Source organism: Vulpes lagopus, chromosome 2 (assembly GCF_018345385.1).
Source record: "Vulpes lagopus strain Blue_001 chromosome 2, ASM1834538v1, whole genome shotgun sequence".
Classification (NCBI taxonomy): Eukaryota; Metazoa; Chordata; class Mammalia; order Carnivora; family Canidae; genus Vulpes; species Vulpes lagopus.
The window spans coordinates 150,708,324-150,728,030 of NC_054825.1; the positions used below are offsets into that span (position 1 = coordinate 150,708,324).

Genomic DNA, 19,707 nt, shown 5'->3' on the forward strand with positions numbered 1-19,707 from the left:
AAGCCCACGACATCCTAGGATGAGTTATACTTTCAGTAGCTACCTATGAAATGGTGGTTGACCAAAGTTAACATTCTACTTACTGTCCATTGGTAAGTGTCAGCTCAAGAGAAGGGAGGGTGCAAATCACCTCCTGTTTTTGTAAACAAACTTTTATTGACATATAGTCATGCTTATAGTTTCCTTATTGTCCCCCAAACTTTCATATGGCCCCCCTCTGCCTCTGATGGCAGAGCTGAGTGACTATGGTAGAGACCACATAGCCCATCAAGTCTAAAGATTTTATAGTCTGGCCCTCCAGAAAGTGTGCACTGGCCCCCAACCCAGAAGTTGTCTGTGTCTGTGTACCTTCTCACACTGATTGTACTTGGTCTTTTTCTCAGTGCTCTGATGCTACTCCCAGCTCCCATCTCAGCTCCAGAAAGACTGAAGACAGAGCCTCATAGGGGTCCAGGCAGCTCAGGGCGCTCAGGGCACTCACTCTCCCACACCCGTGCTCTGCCATCCCAGCTCTGCCTCACCCCCAAACCACCTATATGGGGACAGTGTCAAGTCCCAGGCTGTGCAGGCATCATCCTGACCCTCCTGTTCTTAGTCACACATTTACCTTAATAGACAGTCTTGGGACTTGCCTGAGCATGTCCATCTGCCAAGACTTCTACTCAGATAAATAGTCTCCCTTCCCACTGAGGAAGGGAAGAGCTTTGGTTTTGCTTCATTGACCAGAGATCTGAAGCGAGACCCAGCTAATGTGGGAGGGCCCTGCAGGACTCAGAAGTGTGGTGACTGCTGTGCAGGGCTGGGTTTTCTACCCCATGGCTCTGCCTCAAACTTTCTAGGCCACTCTGGGAGAAGTGTTGCCTGTTCTTATTCTTGCAGAAATCCAGACTTCTCGATCTCCCCAGGTGGACCTTCAAGGCCTTTACTTTAATATCTAAAATCAACAGACTCGGGTCAAACTAAATGCAGCCAAAGAAACACCTCATTGCCATCCTTCTCCAAGTTCACATAGTTCCTGGTTCTGCTTTTGCATATGTGATAGGATCGCACATCTCTATAATTAACTTGTGGTTGGGTGTGGTCACGCGATTTGGCCAACTAAATATAAGCATAAGCGATGTGTGTTACTTCTGGGTAGAAGATATAAGGGCTAACTTGGGCTTTGCTGTATTTTCTTTTTCCATCTGGCATGGTAACCAGCAACATCTGAGGTAGTGAATGCTACCTCAGCTTGGGTCTCTGAGGAACTACAAGTAGTAGAGCCCCTTGCTGATCCTCAGTGGATATGGAATATGAGCAAGAATAAACCTTGGGGGTTTGGGGGTTGTTTGTTACTGCAGCATAACCAAGTCTCATCCTGACTGATACAACAGAGAAAAACTGGAACCTCTACTCATACAGCATATACCACCATTTACAATTCTGTTTCTGAGGCATGATAATATGGGGAAATGCTTTCTATAGAACAAAAAGAAAAGAAAGGTAGGATGTAAAAATATACTTACCATTATCATTAATGCTCTATTTTAAAAAATATTTTAAATAGATCACCAACCACTTTCTCACAAAGAAGTGAAGTAAAAATATTGGAATGCCTATAATCATCATCTTTACATGCTAGAAGCATGTACATACAGAAAGCATGTATGCTTTCTGAATTTTCTTTGTACGTGAATACATTTTTAAATGTCTCAGTGTATCATTTTTTTTAAGTACCCAGGGGTGCTTGTTAGATGAAGAATGATCTCTCTATCCTTATCTCTCATTCTACATATCCCCTCTTTCATATCCCAGTATATCAAATGCATAATAGGGAACTCTCCATTAGATCCTCATCAACTATAGAGAGCCCTCTTTCAAGGACACATGCCAACGTCTTGGTTGTCTTTTAGGAGTTCCGAACCCGGGCAGCCCCGGTGGCCGAGAGGTTTAGTGCCGCCTTCAGCCCGTGGTGTGATCCTGGAGACCCAGGATTGAGTCCTGCGTCGGCCTCCCTGCATGGAGCCTGTTTCTCCCTCTGCCTGTGTCTCTGCCTCTCTCTCTGTGTCTGTCATGAATAAATAAATAAAATCTTTGAAAAAAAAAAAAAAAAAAGGAGTTCCTAACCCAGTGAACCTAGAAGGAGCGGCTACATACATCCTTCCTGCAAGGATGTAAGAGATCAGGTCTGGGCCCATGGCTTTTTGCTCTCATGTAGCCAAGCTGTCAACCAGTAGATTTCAAGAGTAGATTTTTGATACCGTATATATAGATCATGATTCCTTTAAAAAAGAGTTATCCTAGTCATCATGACATGGTTTGTTAGCAGTTACAAACCATGTAACCCGACTTCCTCATTTTACAGATGGCAAGATTTGGCGTAGGGGATGTTAAGTGACTTTCTTGAATGAAATAACAACAGAGAAATAAAGGTCTTATGATTCCCAGTATAGTACTACTCATTCTCTCATTCACTCTGCATTACATACTGTCTGCTATTTGCACGACTTTGTGTCAGGTCAGCTGTGTGGGAATTGTAAGGATGAACAAAGCACAGCATTAGTACTCCAAGATTCTTACAATCAAGTACTGGAGACAAGGTATTCAAAAAACTATTCTCATTGGCATAAGTTGGGCTAAAATTAAAAGCCAGATTTCTGTATACCCTCTATTGATCAAATGTCTGTGGTTTTGTTTTGTTTTCTTGCATAAATCTCTTGTCTTCCCCCTAAGAACTTCCACCTGAGAACTGACCACAACTTCCACAGGCCAGCATGGCACAGGTGCCTCCGTTCCCCTTTTCCCCTCAGTGGTTTCCGATCTTCTCTTCCTTTTCCCATGATAACATTTTCATAAAGGAAATATTAGAATACCTGTATATCATAAGGGGGTGATCTTCAGTCTTCCAGTGTGTCTCCTTTACTCTCACTACTACATCCACACCTCTGACATGAATGCATGAGTTTTTTTTCTCCACCAGGAAATTCTCTGTGACACCAGCTTGGTGTTCTATGATTTAACTCAATTCTGACAGTACCTACCTGGAGATAGCATGAGATCCCACCCGTTAAGAGCTTGATCCCACAAGACTGCCCTCCCCACCCTTCACACCCTACTGCAGATGCCAGGGGCAAGTTCCAGTTGTCACCTGTGCTTTTGACCAATTAGCTGTAAATCTGAGGTTCCCAACGTCCCCTCCTTAGGTTCAATGAATTTGCAAGAGTGGTTCATAGAGCTCAGGAAAACAGTTTACTTACCTTTTACCAATTCATTATAAAAGGTTATGATACAGATGAACATCCAGATGGAAGAAATGCATAGGGCAAGATATGTGGGGGTTTCCATGCTCTATGCGTTTGCCACTCTCCTAGCACCAATATGTGCTCACCAACGCAAAAGCTCTTGGAAGCCCTACCTTAGGGATTTTTATGGAGGCTTTATTCCATAAGTATAACCAATCATTAACTCCATCTTTAGCCCTTCTCCCCTCTCTGGAGAATGGGGTTTGGGAGTAGGAGATGGAGCTGAAAATTCCAAGCTTCTAATCATAGCTTGGTCTTTCTGGTGACCAGTCCCATCCCACTCTCCCACCTCCTCCCCCATCCAGGAGCTCACCAAGAGTAACCTCTTCACAACAAAAGACAGTGCTATCATCCAGGAAATTTCAAGGGATTTGGGAACTCTGTCAGGAAGTGAAGTCAAAGGCCAAAGGTTAGAACAAAAGAGGCTCCTAGAGCTCTTATCTCTTAGGAAATTACAAAGATTGTAGGAATTCTGTGCCAGGAACCCAGGCCAGAGACCAGTACATAGATTTTCTATTATCTCACAAAAGCAGATTAAAATGGTGGTGAAACTGGAAGGGGGGGCTATAAACCCTACCATAGATCCCTGCAAAGGCCTCTAAAGTACATATGTACTTCTTGGAACATATTCAGAAAATCATGTAGCTCTCAAACTATCACTTTATTCCAAAACCCACCTTATTTACGTATCCTCAGAATCCCCAGAAACACCAGCCCCATGTCCCACTTCCTTCCATGCAGAGAACAGCTATTCCAGGGAGAGAGGGGGGTGTTGGAGGAGGAGACACTGACAGCCTCATTCACCTAGGGTCATGGTTTTTAAATGTGTGAGAAGTCAGAGTATTTTTTATAGTTTTCTATGGCTTTATAAGAAGCACAAATACTACATAAGAGTTCAGAGATGGGGAAAAATATCATTTTAGGGTGGGGATAGTCAGAGAAGAGGGAAATTTTCATGGAAGAGGTGCCTGGAGGTGACCAAGTAAGAATGGAAGCTACAGACTTTTCTAGATGGGGGGCCAGGGGGAAAGGCAGAGGTAGGGAGACATGAGCATCCGTGGAAAAAGCCATGGGCCCCTAGCCTGGAAAAAGCCAAGTGTGAGATAAAAGGAAAGACTGTCAGGGGCCATCCTGGGAACCAGGAGTTCCAGACAAAGGAAGTGAGATTTCACTCATCAGGCATGGGTGCCTTGGTCAGGTCTCAGCAGGAAGTAGAGGGCACACTTACAGATTTTATTAGTTACAAAGACAAGAGCAAAGAATGGAGGAGACCAATGGGGGAAGTTGAGCACCCTGGAGCTGGCAAGAGCAGGGAAGAGTTGACCATCCCTAGGCCTGAAGGGGACGGGGGAAGAAGAAGTTACCAGAACACTGGTAAGTAACAGCAGTAGGAGAGGGCTCCTCCACAAGGATAAAATCAGTTGGCAACCTGCCTGGGGAGTTGCTGAAGCATGCACACCCCACCCTCACTATGCTGCCCATGGCAATTTTCTTTATCCTTTGGCCTGGGAGGAAAGCATACAGTGGGAGCCAGGGGGAAGACAGCCTGGTGAGTAGTCCAATGTCATCCTCCTGTGACCTGTGCAGAGTAGAGCAGGGAGGAGAACGAGTCTGCAGGAAAGAACAGAAATATCTAGTGCAATGGGGATCTATCAAAGGTTTTGAATATCCCCATGAACTGAGCTGACTGCAGGCCAGAGGATGGAGAGAAAAAACCTCTTGCAATGAGTCTGGAGACCTGGACCCAGGGCCGTGGTAGAGAAGCACAGACAAAGCTTCTGAACTATGCTGCATCAGATACATGAGCTTTCCCACCCCCAGCCCTCCACCCCCTTCAGCGGTTTGTCACTCCAGTCTCATTTTTGAGAGCTCATATCCTTTCTGATCAGAAAACTGATTTTCCCTATTTGTGGACTTCTCTCCCCAGATTTGAACCTGTGGTTTCAGGAGCTGGGGTGAGACCTGATGGGACATCCTCAAGAAGCTTCTGGACTCTGAACAAGAATCTGTGGCCTGCAGAGCTGCTTGTTTGTACTTTTCCAATGTGTAGACCCAGTGTTCACCTGGAGACTGCAAAAAGATGAGGCAGCTCCTGGCCTCCTGTGCTCAGAGGAAGCCAGGCAGCCTGCCGCTCACAGATCCAGGCTCTCCCCTCTGCAGACTGTGACGCTAAGCAAGCACTACGGCACTTTAGAAAATGATCACGCTGGATGCTAGATGCCAATGAGTGTTCTGAGGCTCCTTCTTGCTGCCAGACTGAGCACAAAGGGAATTTTGCCCCTCACACTTCCAAAGTGATTTCCAGAAGCAAAGATGATTTCCAGTTACAGAAATGGACCAATTTCCAGTAGATTATTTTTATCTACAGTTTTGTCTGGATACCAGAAAAGCTTATTGAGGCCATGAACTCACAGAGCTTTAAACAAAGTCAAGGCATAATTGACATGTCATATGGCTTAGTGGAATCTTGAAAGCCTCTGAGTTGTTTGAATTAACAGAAAGCATTTAATTACGTAGTGCACGACTACAAATTGTAGAGAAAGGCCGTTGAGTATTTTTGTGAGATCTAAATCACAAAGCATTTGTTTTAACCTGTAATGACACCATATTGAATGATTTTTTTAAAAACTATATCTTCCTTTTTTAAAAAATGCTGTTGTTTTGATTTTTTTTTTTTTTTAACCTCAGAAACCAATGGCATCCATTTAAAAAAATCTGGCACACTAATATGCTGTACCTGCCAAGATTTCAGATGGGTACCCATAATGGTCAAAGCTTCTTTCCTGGCCTTCTCAATAGCTTTAAACTTCACCTTTCAGTAGTTCGGTTCCAAGTCTGGACACAGTGACACTCACTAGGCAAGGCCTTTGACGTTTGGTGATGTAGAAATGCTGTGGAATCCCCTTATGTGTGTGTCAAGGGGGAAGGTCAATTTTACTGCTTGCAGCAACAACCGGTTAGTCATGTTAAGTTTGTTCTGTGCTGCAACCATAACCTATAAACTCCCAAATGTATACCTTGTCAAGCCCAGTAGAGTCCTAGGTTAGTGGGTTATCTTTCTCAGTTTTGAACCATGAGGATTGGAGCAGGTTATATCTTCCCTTTAGTCTGTGAGAACTCCGGAGGGCAAGAAGGGAGCAGGGTTTTGTCAGTGCTACGGTGTGTTGGGTGGGTAGATGCTTCATGCATGGTTGGCTCCGAGACTCATCAAAATATGGAGGAGAATAGCTACATGTAATATTCTTACTTTTTACGACCTTTATATGATTGGCTAAAAGGTATATAATGGCACTCCTTAAAAACACAAAAGCTGGATGAGTTCTGTGTCTTTAAAAAAAAAAGTACCTTTTACAAAGGAAGCAAAAATAGCATTTGGGAGAGTTTGAGGAATTGAGAAAAGCCAAACAAACAAAAATTACCTATGATTTCATCATCTTGACACAAATATTTTCATTTTTGCTATTGGCATTTGGTCCTTGTCCTGACATAGACACGATTTTAGCCATAGTTGTGATTTTCTGTCCTTTTTTAAATTTGTCATCATACCAGGGGCTCCCAGCTGTGTGGCTGACTGGTCCTCCTAATTATCATTTTTTAATGGACGCATGAGTCATAGATCATAATGAGAGGGGTTTGGGCCCAAGCTCTCTTCATCCCCCGAACACCCATTTTTTGACTAGTGGACTACAGTGACCTTTAGGGTTTAAAGAGTAGTATCATTTCAGAGTAGTGTTTAGGAATCCCTGAAAAGCCTGGGTATTTCCATTTCCCCCAATGCACAGATACCTTCATAGATGACTTCAAGTCCCTTTGGGGATGGCTTTGAGGAAGATCTGCCATATTTGTGGCATTGTTGCAGGGTCTTCTCTGAGAATTAGGGAAGAAGCTATGATGCTCAGGTGTGAAAAAGTCAAGTCAGATTTCTATTCTATAGATCAAGTAATGCTTTGGTAGGCTGGCTGTCTATTTCATTCTTAGGGCCAACCACTACTAAAGATTTCCTAAAAGTAAAGAATTCTGATGCCTATTCTGGATCTTACCCTCTCTACTGAATTCACGAAGCCCATCTCGGGGACAGACTTTCCTCCTATCATCCTTGGCCTGTAGAAAGCAGCTACCTGGAAGTGTTCAAGGTGGCTGGGGCTCCCTCACTAATGCATTTCTCAACGCTCTCATGAAGGGAATGTTCCTTGGGTCTTTGAAGGTGAAGAAATATGCACAGTTCATACATGATGAATTACTTCATTATTTCTAACCCCTAAAGCCTTCAGGAGCCTTCCTGTTTATTATTCCATAGAAATCCTATCAACTCGGGCAGCCCGGGTGGCTCAGCGGTTTAGCGCCGCCTTCAGCCCAGGGCCTGATCCTGGAGACCCAGGATCGAGTCCCACATTGGGCTCCCTGCATGGAGCCTGCTTCTCCCTCTGCCTGTGTGTGTGTGTGTGTGTGTGTGTGTGTGTGTGTGTGTGTGTGTGTCTCATGAATAAATAAATAAAATCTTAAAAAAAAAACTTAAAAAAAAAAAAAAGAAATCCTATCAACTCAATGTCACCTTTGAGCATAGGTTTCAGCCAAACAACTAAGTAAACAGACCACTCCCAGCTGCTCAAGCTGATACATTTGTTTCAGCTTGCTTTTGCTGTATAACAACACTTAAAGCTTTCACAGCTTAGGTTTATCATGTATGCTTTTATGATTTTGTATGTCAGCAATTTAGGCTGGGTTTAGCTGGAGCAACTCATTTCTGTTTTATATGGCACCAGCTGGGCTCACTCATGCATTTGCAGGCAGTTGACAGATTGTTTGGAGATTGCTGGTCTTAGGTGGCCTCAGTCAACATTCTTGGAGTTGGTGCTGTTAGCTGCACCATGTATCTTCAGCAGGTCTATCTGCTTTTTTTGGTCTGGAAGCTGGTCCAAAAACAGCAAAAGAGGGCAAACCCAAGGTACAAGTGGTTTTTGGGTTTCTGTTTGCATCACATTTGCTAATTATTTGTTGGCCAAAGCAAGTCAGGTAGCTAGGCCAAAGTCAATGTGGGAGGGACTTACACAAGGGCCTGCTCTACAGAATGGCATTATTCCCTGGGGGCTGTTGCTGTAGCCATCTACTGTAGCATTAAGTCCAAAAACCTACGGAAAGTGTATTATATCAGGGTTACCTAAATTTGGCCCCAACACAATGTTGTCTTCTGTTTTGGCCTTAGAATCCATCTTGATATTTATTAGTTAGGTTTCTTCTAGAATCAATTTAACAAAATCTTGTGATTTTGGGGGGTAAATCCTTTTCCTCCAGAGCAAGACTATGCCCTTCTCCCCCACAGGAATATGCTGGGATCTGACTCTAGATAAAAGCCCAAGGGCCATGAGAGCTGAGAGCAGTGGGGCTTAAAAAGAATAGGGATCCCCATGCAAGGCACCTGCCTCATCTGTGCTCAGCACAGGTCTTTAAGCAAAAGAAGGCTGATATCATCAAATAGGAAATGAGAGGCTTCTTCCAAGGGAAGTTCAAGGATTTTGAGGGGTCAGGGGAGGTCAAGATTTTCAGCTTCATCCAAGTCTGCCCAAATGTTCCTGTTCCCAGTGTTGGAGTCCTATTCCTTCCAAATTCCTGCCCCAACTGTCACACGTGAGACTTGGCCAGTCTGTGAATGTTTGACTGGAGTTTAATTTGTAAAATATGTCTGTCCTGTAACTTAGAAGGAATAAGAAATACTTTCAGGGAAGGCTTAGGAGTCCTCTGATGCTCTGAAGACAATTTGAGCCGCATGCTCTGTGCTTGTTATTTCCCTCCCACCAGCACCCCGGCACAAGTCAGAAGTAGCCACCTCAGCCTACATTCCTTGTGACCATCTTTTGCAGTTCGGGAACCTCCACACCTCTGCATCCTGCTGCCACTCAGACCTAGGAGGAATAGATCCTAATGCAATGCATCACAATGCCATTGCATGCTATAGATTACCAGTTCCCATTTCCACTGGCAAAGAGTTCGGCTCTGAGTTCGAAGAAAATCAGCCCCAGAATTCTATTTTGAAGAGTCTGTGCCCTAGGACTCCTCCCAGTGTCCAGTGAGGAAAGTGGAGTGGATTTAATATTAGGAGTTGGTTATAAAGATATTAGAAAGCAGAAAGAGCAAAAAGTAGATACCAAAGAGATACCTTAGAGTTCTTAGAACTGCAGACTGCAGCTAGCTTCCTGCTGTGGATTGATTGCTGATGTGAGAAATGCAGAAACAAAACAGGAAGGAATGATCTGCCTCCCACATTCCTGTCTCTCCAGGCTTCCCATCTATTGAACTTTACAGGAAGCCAGCCAGCAAGGAAAGCTGGTAAATGCAGTCCACAGAATTCCAGCCCTAGACCAACAGAACAGAATAGAGGAAGAAAATAGGCTTGGAACTGAGAACAGGAGGCAAGTGACCAACCAATTCCTGCATCAAAACTCATCTGGGTAAATGGAGATCTATTCTGTGGGAGAGGAAAGTACAGAGACCATGGATTCCAGTTAGATTGTAGCACAAGGAACTTTCTTTTTTTTTTTTTTTTTTAAATTTTTTTTTTTTATTTACCTATGATAGTCACAGAGAGAGAGAGAGAGGCAGAGACATAGGCAGAGGGAGAAGCAGGCTCCATGCACCGGGAGCCCGACGTGGGACTCGATCCTGGGTCTCCAGGATCGCGCCCTGGGCCAAAGGCAGGCGCCGAACCGCTGCGCCACCCAGGGATCCCCACAAGGAACTTTCTTAAACTTTGTGGCATTTGACCATATTACAAGGGCCTAATATATATCTAATATATATTTATTGATTAATTGGGCAAGAAGACAGCAATTTGGAACTGCTTTGACCAGGAGCATAGGACAAAATAAATTTTATATGCATTATTTTTAGAAGAAGTGGTATCACTTGCATCATTTGGTTGCAATTGAAAAAAAAAACCTGATGCAAATAGGCTTTATATTAAAAAACAAACAAACAAAATGCAATGGCTTATGTAACTGAACAGTGAAAGCTGTGGGTGGATATGGGGGTCTAAGCAATGACCTCAGAATCCAGGCTATCTACCATTTGTTTAAGTCTTTGTACTCATCTGGAAATCTGAAATAATCCAAAAAGATCTAGAAAGCTAAAGACATGGAGACATTCGTTGCAAATATAAATATGTGATTTTCTCAAAAAGGCTTTGCCATGGGACACCTGGGTGGCTCAGCAGTTGAACGTCTGCCTTTGGCTCGGGTCATGATCCCAGGGTCCTGGGATCAAGTCCTGCTTCAGGCTCCCTGCAGGGAACCTGCTTCTCCTTCTGCCTTTGTCTCTGCCTCACTCTCTGTGCCTCTCCTGAATAAATAAATAAAATCTTAAAAAAGAAAAAAAAAAAAAAGCTTTGCCGTAACACTGGATGAAAAAGCATGGTAAAAACTCTAAACTCAGTTATTCAAGTTAAAAAAAATGAACTAAAAAAATATGCTTGGATATGTAGAAAGAACCATGTCAAGGTTTATACTCATACTCAAAAATAACATTTCAAGGATTTTCTAAAGGAAATCCAAAGACTGAAGCAAAATGTGCCTGATTTGAAAAAAAATGTACTAATTACAGTCTTATCAGGATGGCTCCAAACTGGAAATAACCTGTCAAACAAAATGGAAGTGAGTTAGTCATAGTAATTTGTATTTGTATTGCTGACTGTTATCTAGTCATAAAATGACAGTTAAAAAGATTATATAGAGATATGAAATCTCTATATACATGAAATCATTGTTACGATATAATTTTAAGTGAAAAAAATAATTACCCTGAGCCCTGTCACTCAATTTATGTACGTGATCTCTTTTCATGCTCACACAATCTGATGGGTAGGAAGGGTGCTACCCTCATTGTTCAGATGAGAATGTTCAGGTAAAGTTCCTTAGAATTTTCCCAGTTTACACAGTTAGTAGAGTGAGGATTCAATCCTAAGCTCACTAACACAAAAGCCATTTCTCCTTATCAAATATGCTGTAAAAGCCCTAGACACTTAAGTATAAGTGGCAAAAAAGAGAGAGAGAGAGAGAGAGAGAGAGAGAGAGAGAGAGAGAGAGAGAGAGAGAGAGAGAATTAGCCCGGAACAACGATGTGGTCAACTTATAATAACAGTTTTCTTTCTGTTACAATGTCAAATCCAAATAAATAAATAAATAAGAAAAAAGTGAGAATGGAACAAAAAGCTAGGAAGAAGCAACTAAAATATTAATAGATTTGTTAAAGTGGTGGAGTTGTGTGTAACCTCCTCCCTTTTCTCTATTTTACAAAATTTTCTGGTAATGTACAGCTCTTTTGTAAAGTATTATTTTAAGTGTTTACATTGGTAGCACATGCACTAAAATGGGAAGATAGAATATTAGTATGGCCCTGGATGACACACAATTCTGTAAGCATTTCATATATATTTATGCTATATATATATATATATATATATATATATATATAATATATAACAGTGAGTACTATATATGTATACCAAAAATGATATGATATGATATGGAAACCAGAGCTCTTTAAGCTTATTGATCATTGAAACACTGTGATACTCAGAAACAGCAATGGTATTTCTGGCAGTGTGTTATTAGGAATATGAATATCTGTCATTTCTTTCAGAAATTTTGAGGATACTGTGATTTCACTTATAGGTGGAATCTGAACAAAACAAGTGAATAAACAGAACAAAAGAGAAAGAGGCTCATAGATACAGAGAACTTGTGGTTGCCAGAGGGAAGGGCTGGGGAGATGGGCAAAACAGGTGAAGGGGAGGAGGAGGTATAAACTTCCCGTTATAAAATAAATAACTCATACCATAGGGAATATTGTCAATAATGTTGTAATAATTCTATATGGTGGCCGATGGTAACTAGGCTTATTGTGGGGATCATTTCATAATGTATGTATGTATATGTCCAATCAGTATATTGTACACCTGAAACTGATAAATACTCTATACCAGCTATACTTAAGTTGAAATAACTGGGGGGATTACTTCCACAAAGTCCTATGGTTAGCATGTTTGGGAAAGAAAATCTAAAAGCACATATTCCTTCCTTTTTATTTTCCTCCTCTCCTTTGCTGTCTCAACTATGAAATTAGAATGGTAATAACAGTATCCATCTCTGTCAATGTGGTAAGATTCTGGTCAATTTTTATTTTTTTTATATTATTCCTGTGTTCGAAAGGTTTTTAAAAACACATTTGACATTTTTTTTAACAGATTTTATTTATTCATGAGAGACACAGAGAGAGAGGCAGAGACATAGACAGAGGGAGAAACAGGCTCCCTGAGAGGAGCCCAATGCAAGACTCGAGCCCAGGACCCCAGGATCGCTCTCTGAGCCGAAGGCAGACGCTCAACCACTGAGCCACCCAGGGAGGTTCCACACATTTTACATTTTTAATCTGAAAAAAAAAAATACACTCAATGTTTTAAATGAAGTGATTTAATTTAAATTAAAAAGATTTTTAAAAAATATTTTGAAAGTTTAGAGTTTCAGTGTCTGTCTTAAAAGTCAAAAGGTCACACAAGTGCCAAATATAACAGTATTTTGGGCAAAAAATGTTAGACGCACAGCCCATGTTTTTTCCCTCATGTTGGGGGCAAACTTTCCCCCATGTTTTGAAGAGACTCTAAAAAGAAAATAAAAGGAAAGTTTACTAAGTGAAAGTGTGAAGAGGCGCTAGGGTTGCTGGCATCTTGCCTGCTTAATCAGGTGCAACATCAGCCTTTGCACACAGTGCATGACCCAGCTGTGACAGTGCGTGTGACACACATGTGATAGATAAGCTGCTCCCGTCTGCTCCATGAGGTGCCCTGGGGAGTTGGCCTCAGAAACCACCCTCCCAAGGGCAGGCCATTCATGTGTGGGGAATGAGAGGGGCCTTTCCAGAATACGCACATTTTTTTAGTTCTTGTCTGAAAATGAAGAGAAGGAAAGAACAGTGAGTGCTAGGTGCTGGAATGTGACATTTGGAAGCTGTTCGGAGAAATGCCAATCTGACAGAGTCTCCAGCCGGATCCCCCTGAAGGGCAAAATGAAAAGTTCAAGACTGGGTTTGGCCAAGACTCTGCTTTTCTGAGCATTCATAGATGAGATGGGGTGCTCATTGGACTCCCCCAAAACACCCTCTCCTCTCAGGGCCATCTGGGGGAAGGGCAGCTGGTCCAGTCTCAGGAACCCATCAGATTCTGTGCTGGGCCTTGGGACCCCCAGCCAGCACCGTGTGAGATGGGAGGGGCACAAAGTCCTATTGGATATCCTGCACCTGAAGGGATTGTCAGGGAGCTGGAGACAACACAGGAGAAGCTGTATAGGGGCAGCCCTGGTGGCGCAGCGGTTTAGCGCCGCCTGCAGCCCAGGGTGTAATCCTGGAGGCCCAGGATCGAGTCCCACCCACATCAGGCTCCCTGCATGGAGCCTGCTTCTCCCTCTGCCTGTGTCTTTGCCTCTCTCTCTCTCTCTCTCTCTCTCTCTTTGTGTCTGTAAGAACAAATAAATAAATAAATCTTAAAAAAAAAAAAAAAAAAAGCTGTATAAAAAGCAAGGCCACAGGGCAGCCCCGGTGGCGCAGTGGTTTGGCGCCGCCTGCAGCCTGGGATGTGATCCTGGAGACCCAGGATCAAGTCCCATGTCAGGCTCCCTGTGTGGAGCCTGCTTCTCCCTCTGCCTGTGTCTCTGTCTCTCTCTCTGTTTCTATGAATAAATAAATAAAATCTTTTTTTTTTTTTAAAGCAAGGCCACAAAGAATTGTCTGATGAGAGGAAACAGACCATAAGATTCAAAGGAATTTGGGTGGGTGAGGGCTCCCCGTGGGAGGGAGAGGCACTCCAGAAAAGGGAGAAATGTGCTGGGCCTGGAAGATTTTCAGTGATGGGTAGGGAGTAGAGCAGTAACGTGGCAGGGCGGATACTCAGAAACTTCGCCAGCCTGCCCAGCAGTGGTGCTGCTCCAAAGGCTGGAGAAGCATCCTGGAAGCTGTTTGTTAAGTGGTGGCCAGGGGGATATCTGCAGATTCTAGAGAAGCAGCAAGTCTCAGAAGATGGCCAGGATGGTGGGGAGGAGGTCACTCAGGGTGCTTGTGACAGTGACTATTTTCTACCTAGAAAGTTCTATCCACTACAAACCATACTAGTATCTGCTGAAAACCAGCCCTGAACAAGGGCAAAAAGTATGAGAACATGTAGAACTTGCTTTTGTATATGGCATTTCATTTAATCTGCCTATCCGTTGGCCCATCTGCCTGTCTGTCTGACTAGTCATCTGTCTGTCTATTCCCTTGTCTGTGTATTTATCTGTCTGTCTGTCTGTCCACAAGAGACCAACAAGATAGGCAAAGGTGCAGACGTGGGTCTGAAGGCAGGTTCCTTTTATCTTTCGTTCAGTCATTGGGTCATTCCTGTCACAAACACAGTGCCCCTGGGTGTTAGCACCTAGGCTCTCAGTTGAGGAGTCTGTCCAGAGCTGAGATCGTCACGTGGGAATTGGGCCTCATGCAACAAGCTCTGATGTGCAGACAGGTCGGAAACTACAAACGGCAAAGGAAGCAAACAAGTGAATCATAATCTGAGTATGGATCCGAGTCAGGCGTCGGAGGAGGCTGGCCTGACAGGGAGGCAAGGACAAATCAGAAATCCAGTCCTAGTGTTTTGTCGGGGAATGGATGGCTCTCTGGTATTGCAAACAGGTTTGAGAAGTAAACAGAGCCTGAACCAATGGCACTCCAGAGTAGTAACATCATCACCATTTTGATTTCTGGGGCACGTTAAAATCTGCAAAGCATTTTCTTTCTTTCTTTAAGACTTTATGTATTTATTCATGAGAGACACACACACACACACACAGAGAAAGAGAGACAGAGACACAAGGCAGAGGGAGAAGCAGGCTCCATGCAGGGAGCTTGACGTGGGACTTGATCCCGGGTCTCCAGGATCACCCACTGGGCTGAAGGCAGCCCTAAACCGCAGAGCCACCCGGGCTGCCCTGCAAAGCATTTTCAAATATCTAGTTGAGCCTTGCTGCCCATCGGTAAAGCAAACAGTGCAAATATTCTCATCTTACCAATAAGGCCAGTCAGGTTTAGAGAAGTCAAGTAACATGCCCAACGTACCCAATTCTTTTTAAGTAGAGTTATCAGTTGGGTAATTCAAGGAAATGCCATAAACAGAGAATATCTTCATTTTTATCACAGCACATACAAAGAGTTGCACTTTATGCATGTACCTAGGCTAATATGGTTAAAAGAAGAGGTCAGACTAACCAACCAGCTATTAAAAAAAGTTGGGTTTTTTTTTCTGTTTACCTCTGTCCTCTCAGCGACCTGCATAAGGACATAGAAGATGAGCCTGTACTATCTGAAGACTAATAAAGCAGAGACAATAGTCAGGTAAGTGAGAGTTTTCTAATTTAAAATCCAGATTGTATGATAAAATATTAAAAAAATAAAATAAATAAAAAAAAATAAAATCCAGATTGATGGGCAGCCTGGGTGGCTCAGTGGTTTAGCACTGCCTTTGGCCCAGGGCAGAATCCTGGAGACCCGGGATCGAGTCCCACATCGGGGTCCCTGCATGGAGCCTGCTTCTCCCTCTGCCTGTGTCTCTGCCTCTCTCTCTCACTCTGTCTCTAATAAATAAATAAAATCTTTTAAAAAAAATAAAAAATAAAAAAATAAAATCCAGATTGACTAAGTTGAGACCAAGGAGATAGAGTATATAGTCTTTGCTTTTAGGTGTGTGGGCACCAAAGACGGAGGAAGCTTGGTTTGTTAGCAATGAATATGCAAAAGTTCTAGAGACTTAAAATAACGAGGGACATCATACTCATGAATGACAAATGTGCCATAACCACAAATGCAGGTTGAATTGAAATCCAGCTGCTAAACAGCTGAGAACTTCAGCACATCTGATAGCAGGATATTGTCTAGAACTGGGAACAAATAGTTTTGCTATAACATCTATGTCTAGAGCAGCCTTCACCTAGGGTATTTTGTTCTATTCTAGGCCTTACTTCACTGGGACATTGATAAATGGGAATAGGCCTGTGGTGAGGCACCCAAAATGATGATGGGGCTGGAAGCTACCATAGATTACAAATCCTTAAAGGAGTTGAGTGTATTTCTCCTGGAGAAGAATTATTAAGGGAAGACGTGAAAGCCAAGTTCACTGGGTGCAAGTTACGTTGAAGTAGAGGGTAACCCAGAACTGGGAAGAACTCACCAACAACTAGAGCCTTGCCCCAAAGATTCATCTCCTGGTTCTTGGAAATAGTCACTCATCCTGGCCACTTTCCAGGGTGCTCTGAAGGTATTCTTCCCTTAGAAGGTAAACTTATGAGGTCTCATTTTTATCCTGAGATACTGCAACGATTCAAACTAGTCACTCAATTCCAGCTCTTCCCTTCTCTGACCATTGGTTCTAAAGTGAAGCTTCACTTAGGTTTCACAGTGATACCGCAGACAAGGATCTTTCATCAGCAGCATGACTCTCATGATCTTATCTTCAAATGAACTTTCTTCTACCAAGATATTCTAATCAATATATCACCAAATGAGCCCAGTTTCTGCACCTCAGTGGTATGGTTCCTTGAGAACTATGTCAACTTGCCATATTCCTTTCTCAATATTATTGCTTTTCCCTCTAGACTTTGTTTTTAAACTCAAACATCCGTTTTGACATTCCTTCTATCTAAGAACAGAGTGAGGTTAATGACACAAATGAGGAACTTTGTAAAGGGTTGTAAATATCTGTCTTTTACCTGGAAGATAATGTCAGGATTGAAGGAGAACTAATGTGAAATTCTGGGCTTGGTTTTAAAGCAATAACTAGCAGTCATGCTGCCTCAGAGAACTACATCCAGATAGGATCAGTCACCGTAGGCAAAGTAAGTGGTTGCATCTGGGTGTGTTAAGAGGATGCTGGGAAGTCCCTACCCTTCCCCCTACACAAACACCGCTTGCATTTCTCCATCTTCCTGCCTCTCACCTTTAGAGATCATTGCCTTTAGGTCTCAAAACCTTTTTTAGGCTTTAAGAAACTCCTTAGCAGCTATTAATGAACTCAACCAGGGCAACATACCAAGGCTTAGGAGGAAGGGCCATTTTTAGGGAGGTAGGATCCAGGGCTATCCTTGGAAGATACAGTCATGGGGAAACCACACTGTTACCCTTTTTCATTTATTTACCACCCATCTAGTGCCTAAGAACTATATGAGCCTCGAGGGATACGGAGATAGTAAACTATCATTCTCATCCTCAAGGGACTCACAGTTAATAGACGCCATCTCCCTATCATTTTACATAGTTATATCCCATATAAAAAAGAAAAGATGTCACAAGATGACTAAAATGGGGAAAGTAGCTAGGGTATGTGTGGTTGGGTAATCTATATTGGGCCTTTACCCTGGTGATGACACCAGCCCTTCAATCACTGCTTGATTGAAGAGATGGGGCGGGGGGGGGACACTAGAAATCACTGGTTTGGTCAATGGAGGGCATGATGCCCAGGGAGGGAACAGTGGTCCCATAAGGACTGGAGGGATGTCCAACAGAACTTCTCAGTCCAGGGCTGGGGCCATGAATTTTCCTTTTGGGTTTCATGTTTTCAGGAAGTCCTTTAGAGAATTAAGTAAGGAGCCCTGGGTGATACTGGTCAGGCTGAAGAATAGAATCCCTCAGGACTTTCTTTTGGAGCCTCAGACAGAGGAAGGCAGATGAGAGGCATCACATGCTATCAATGCAGACTTTTTACCCCAAAACACTGGAGGATGATTAAACTCTCTCCATCAGTAACAACAGCTAACTTCTGGAGAGATACACAACTGTGGGGGTTGCGTAGCAGAATATTATGGGGAGAGAGGAAAATGGGGAGTGACTTCGTAAAGTTTCCTAGTTGGGTTTACATGACCTTTTCCAACCTGACTTGGGACCTCTAGATACAGGCCTGAGTTGACTCTGCCACTGATCAGCTACATATCCACGGGCAGGTCCCTCTCTGAGTCTGTTTCCTCAAAAGGTAAAAACAATCAATCTTACCTGGAAGCATTATTGAGAGGAGTAAGGATAACATACTCACGTACCCACCCCAGTTAGTATGTAGCCAATGAGCCAAAGCTTAGTGAACGGTTTACCGCTGGTTCAATCATTTATCTCAAACCCGATACCGTGGGACAACAGAGTCTGCTCAGCCAGCCCGTTCTTGCAGGAGTTCAAATCCTGGGATTTTCAGGAAATATGCTCGTAACAGAAAATCATCCTATGTAATGAGGTGTATCAGCTGAAACTGGGGCCAAGTATTTCATGAAATCTTAATTGCTGGAAATAGGAAATTGGGGTGTGGAGGTGGTGAGAAGATGCTATTTCCAAGTTGCCAGATTTTTCTTTTCCCCCAGAAAAAACATTTTAAATTTACCTTTGAGACTGATTGTTTCGGGGGAGGGGGGACAAAAACACAACTTAATAATTAGTTTAATCACATAAATGTAAAATCAAGATCCTAACTAGAAAGGGAAGGTTGAGACCATTCGTTCGGTCATTCATTCATTCATTCATTCAACAAATATTGACTGGTCACCCACTGCATCCACACAAGGCCCTGACTATGTGAAAAGGTTGTATTTACTGGGTAGAACTGTGACCCTGAGACTGGATTTCCTCCGGGTGTGGGAAGGGAGGCATGATCAATGGATGCTTGTCTGTGTGAAGATTGATCATTTCCACCTGGTGGCACGATGGGGACTAAGTGGGAAATATGTTTCCTATGCAGTAAGGGTAGAAGTTTGGGAGGGCCCAGTTGGGTATTTCTCTTTGCTACCTTATTATTTCTTCCTATTATTCTCACATCTCCTTCAGTAAAATTGTGTTAAATGGCACAGTCTGTTCTCTGTTATGGGGTAATTACAAGACATGCCACCACTCTTGGGTCCCCAGATGGTTGGCTGAAGTAAGCATTCTGTGGGAATTCCCAGAAATCCTTGGGGAGGAGAAGCCAGAGACTTCATGCAATCACATGACTGGATAAAGCTCAGAGTTATTTGGGCAACAGGTACAAATGGGACCCTTTGAAGGCTGAATATCTCTGTGACACATTCGTCCTTGTGGGTGGCTTGAATGAGCCCCACCAAGTAACTGGGCACACTCCCATGACACCAGGCCACTGGACACATTCCCAGATCTCAAGCCAGAGCAACTGACTCTCCATTAACTCAAAAAATATTAAAAATTCAAGTCATTTCACATGCTGGGATGCAAATGTCCTGAGTCAGCTGCCTTGAATAGACTGGGAACTGTCATTCCAAAGCTACTTCCTGTTAGCCCTCTCTTTCCTTCCCTCTCTCCCATCCAAACTCCTTCCACCTATATTGTCTTGTGCCTACAGGAGGAAGTGTGCTGTGCTAAACACTGTGTGGGCTGC

At 43.1% G+C, this 19,707-nt stretch overlaps 1 protein-coding gene across 3 annotated transcripts in view; it reads left to right on the forward strand.

Annotated features, from left to right (window-relative positions):
• PDCD1LG2 (programmed cell death 1 ligand 2) overlaps window positions 1-6,155 on the forward strand; it is a 58,457-nt gene extending 52,302 nt beyond the window's left edge. For 2 of the 3 annotated variants that reach the window (XM_041743877.1, XM_041743879.1), the window contains exon 7: window positions 5,209-6,152. In XM_041743877.1, the coding sequence (XP_041599811.1) occupies window positions 5,209-5,214 (6 nt within the window). In that variant the 3' untranslated portion in view covers window positions 5,215-6,152. Of the gene's footprint in view, window positions 1-5,208 lie in introns of all 3 variants that reach the window. The other variant, XM_041743878.1, reaches the window with a different exon arrangement.
• The last annotated feature ends 13,552 nt before the right edge of the window (window positions 6,156-19,707 follow it).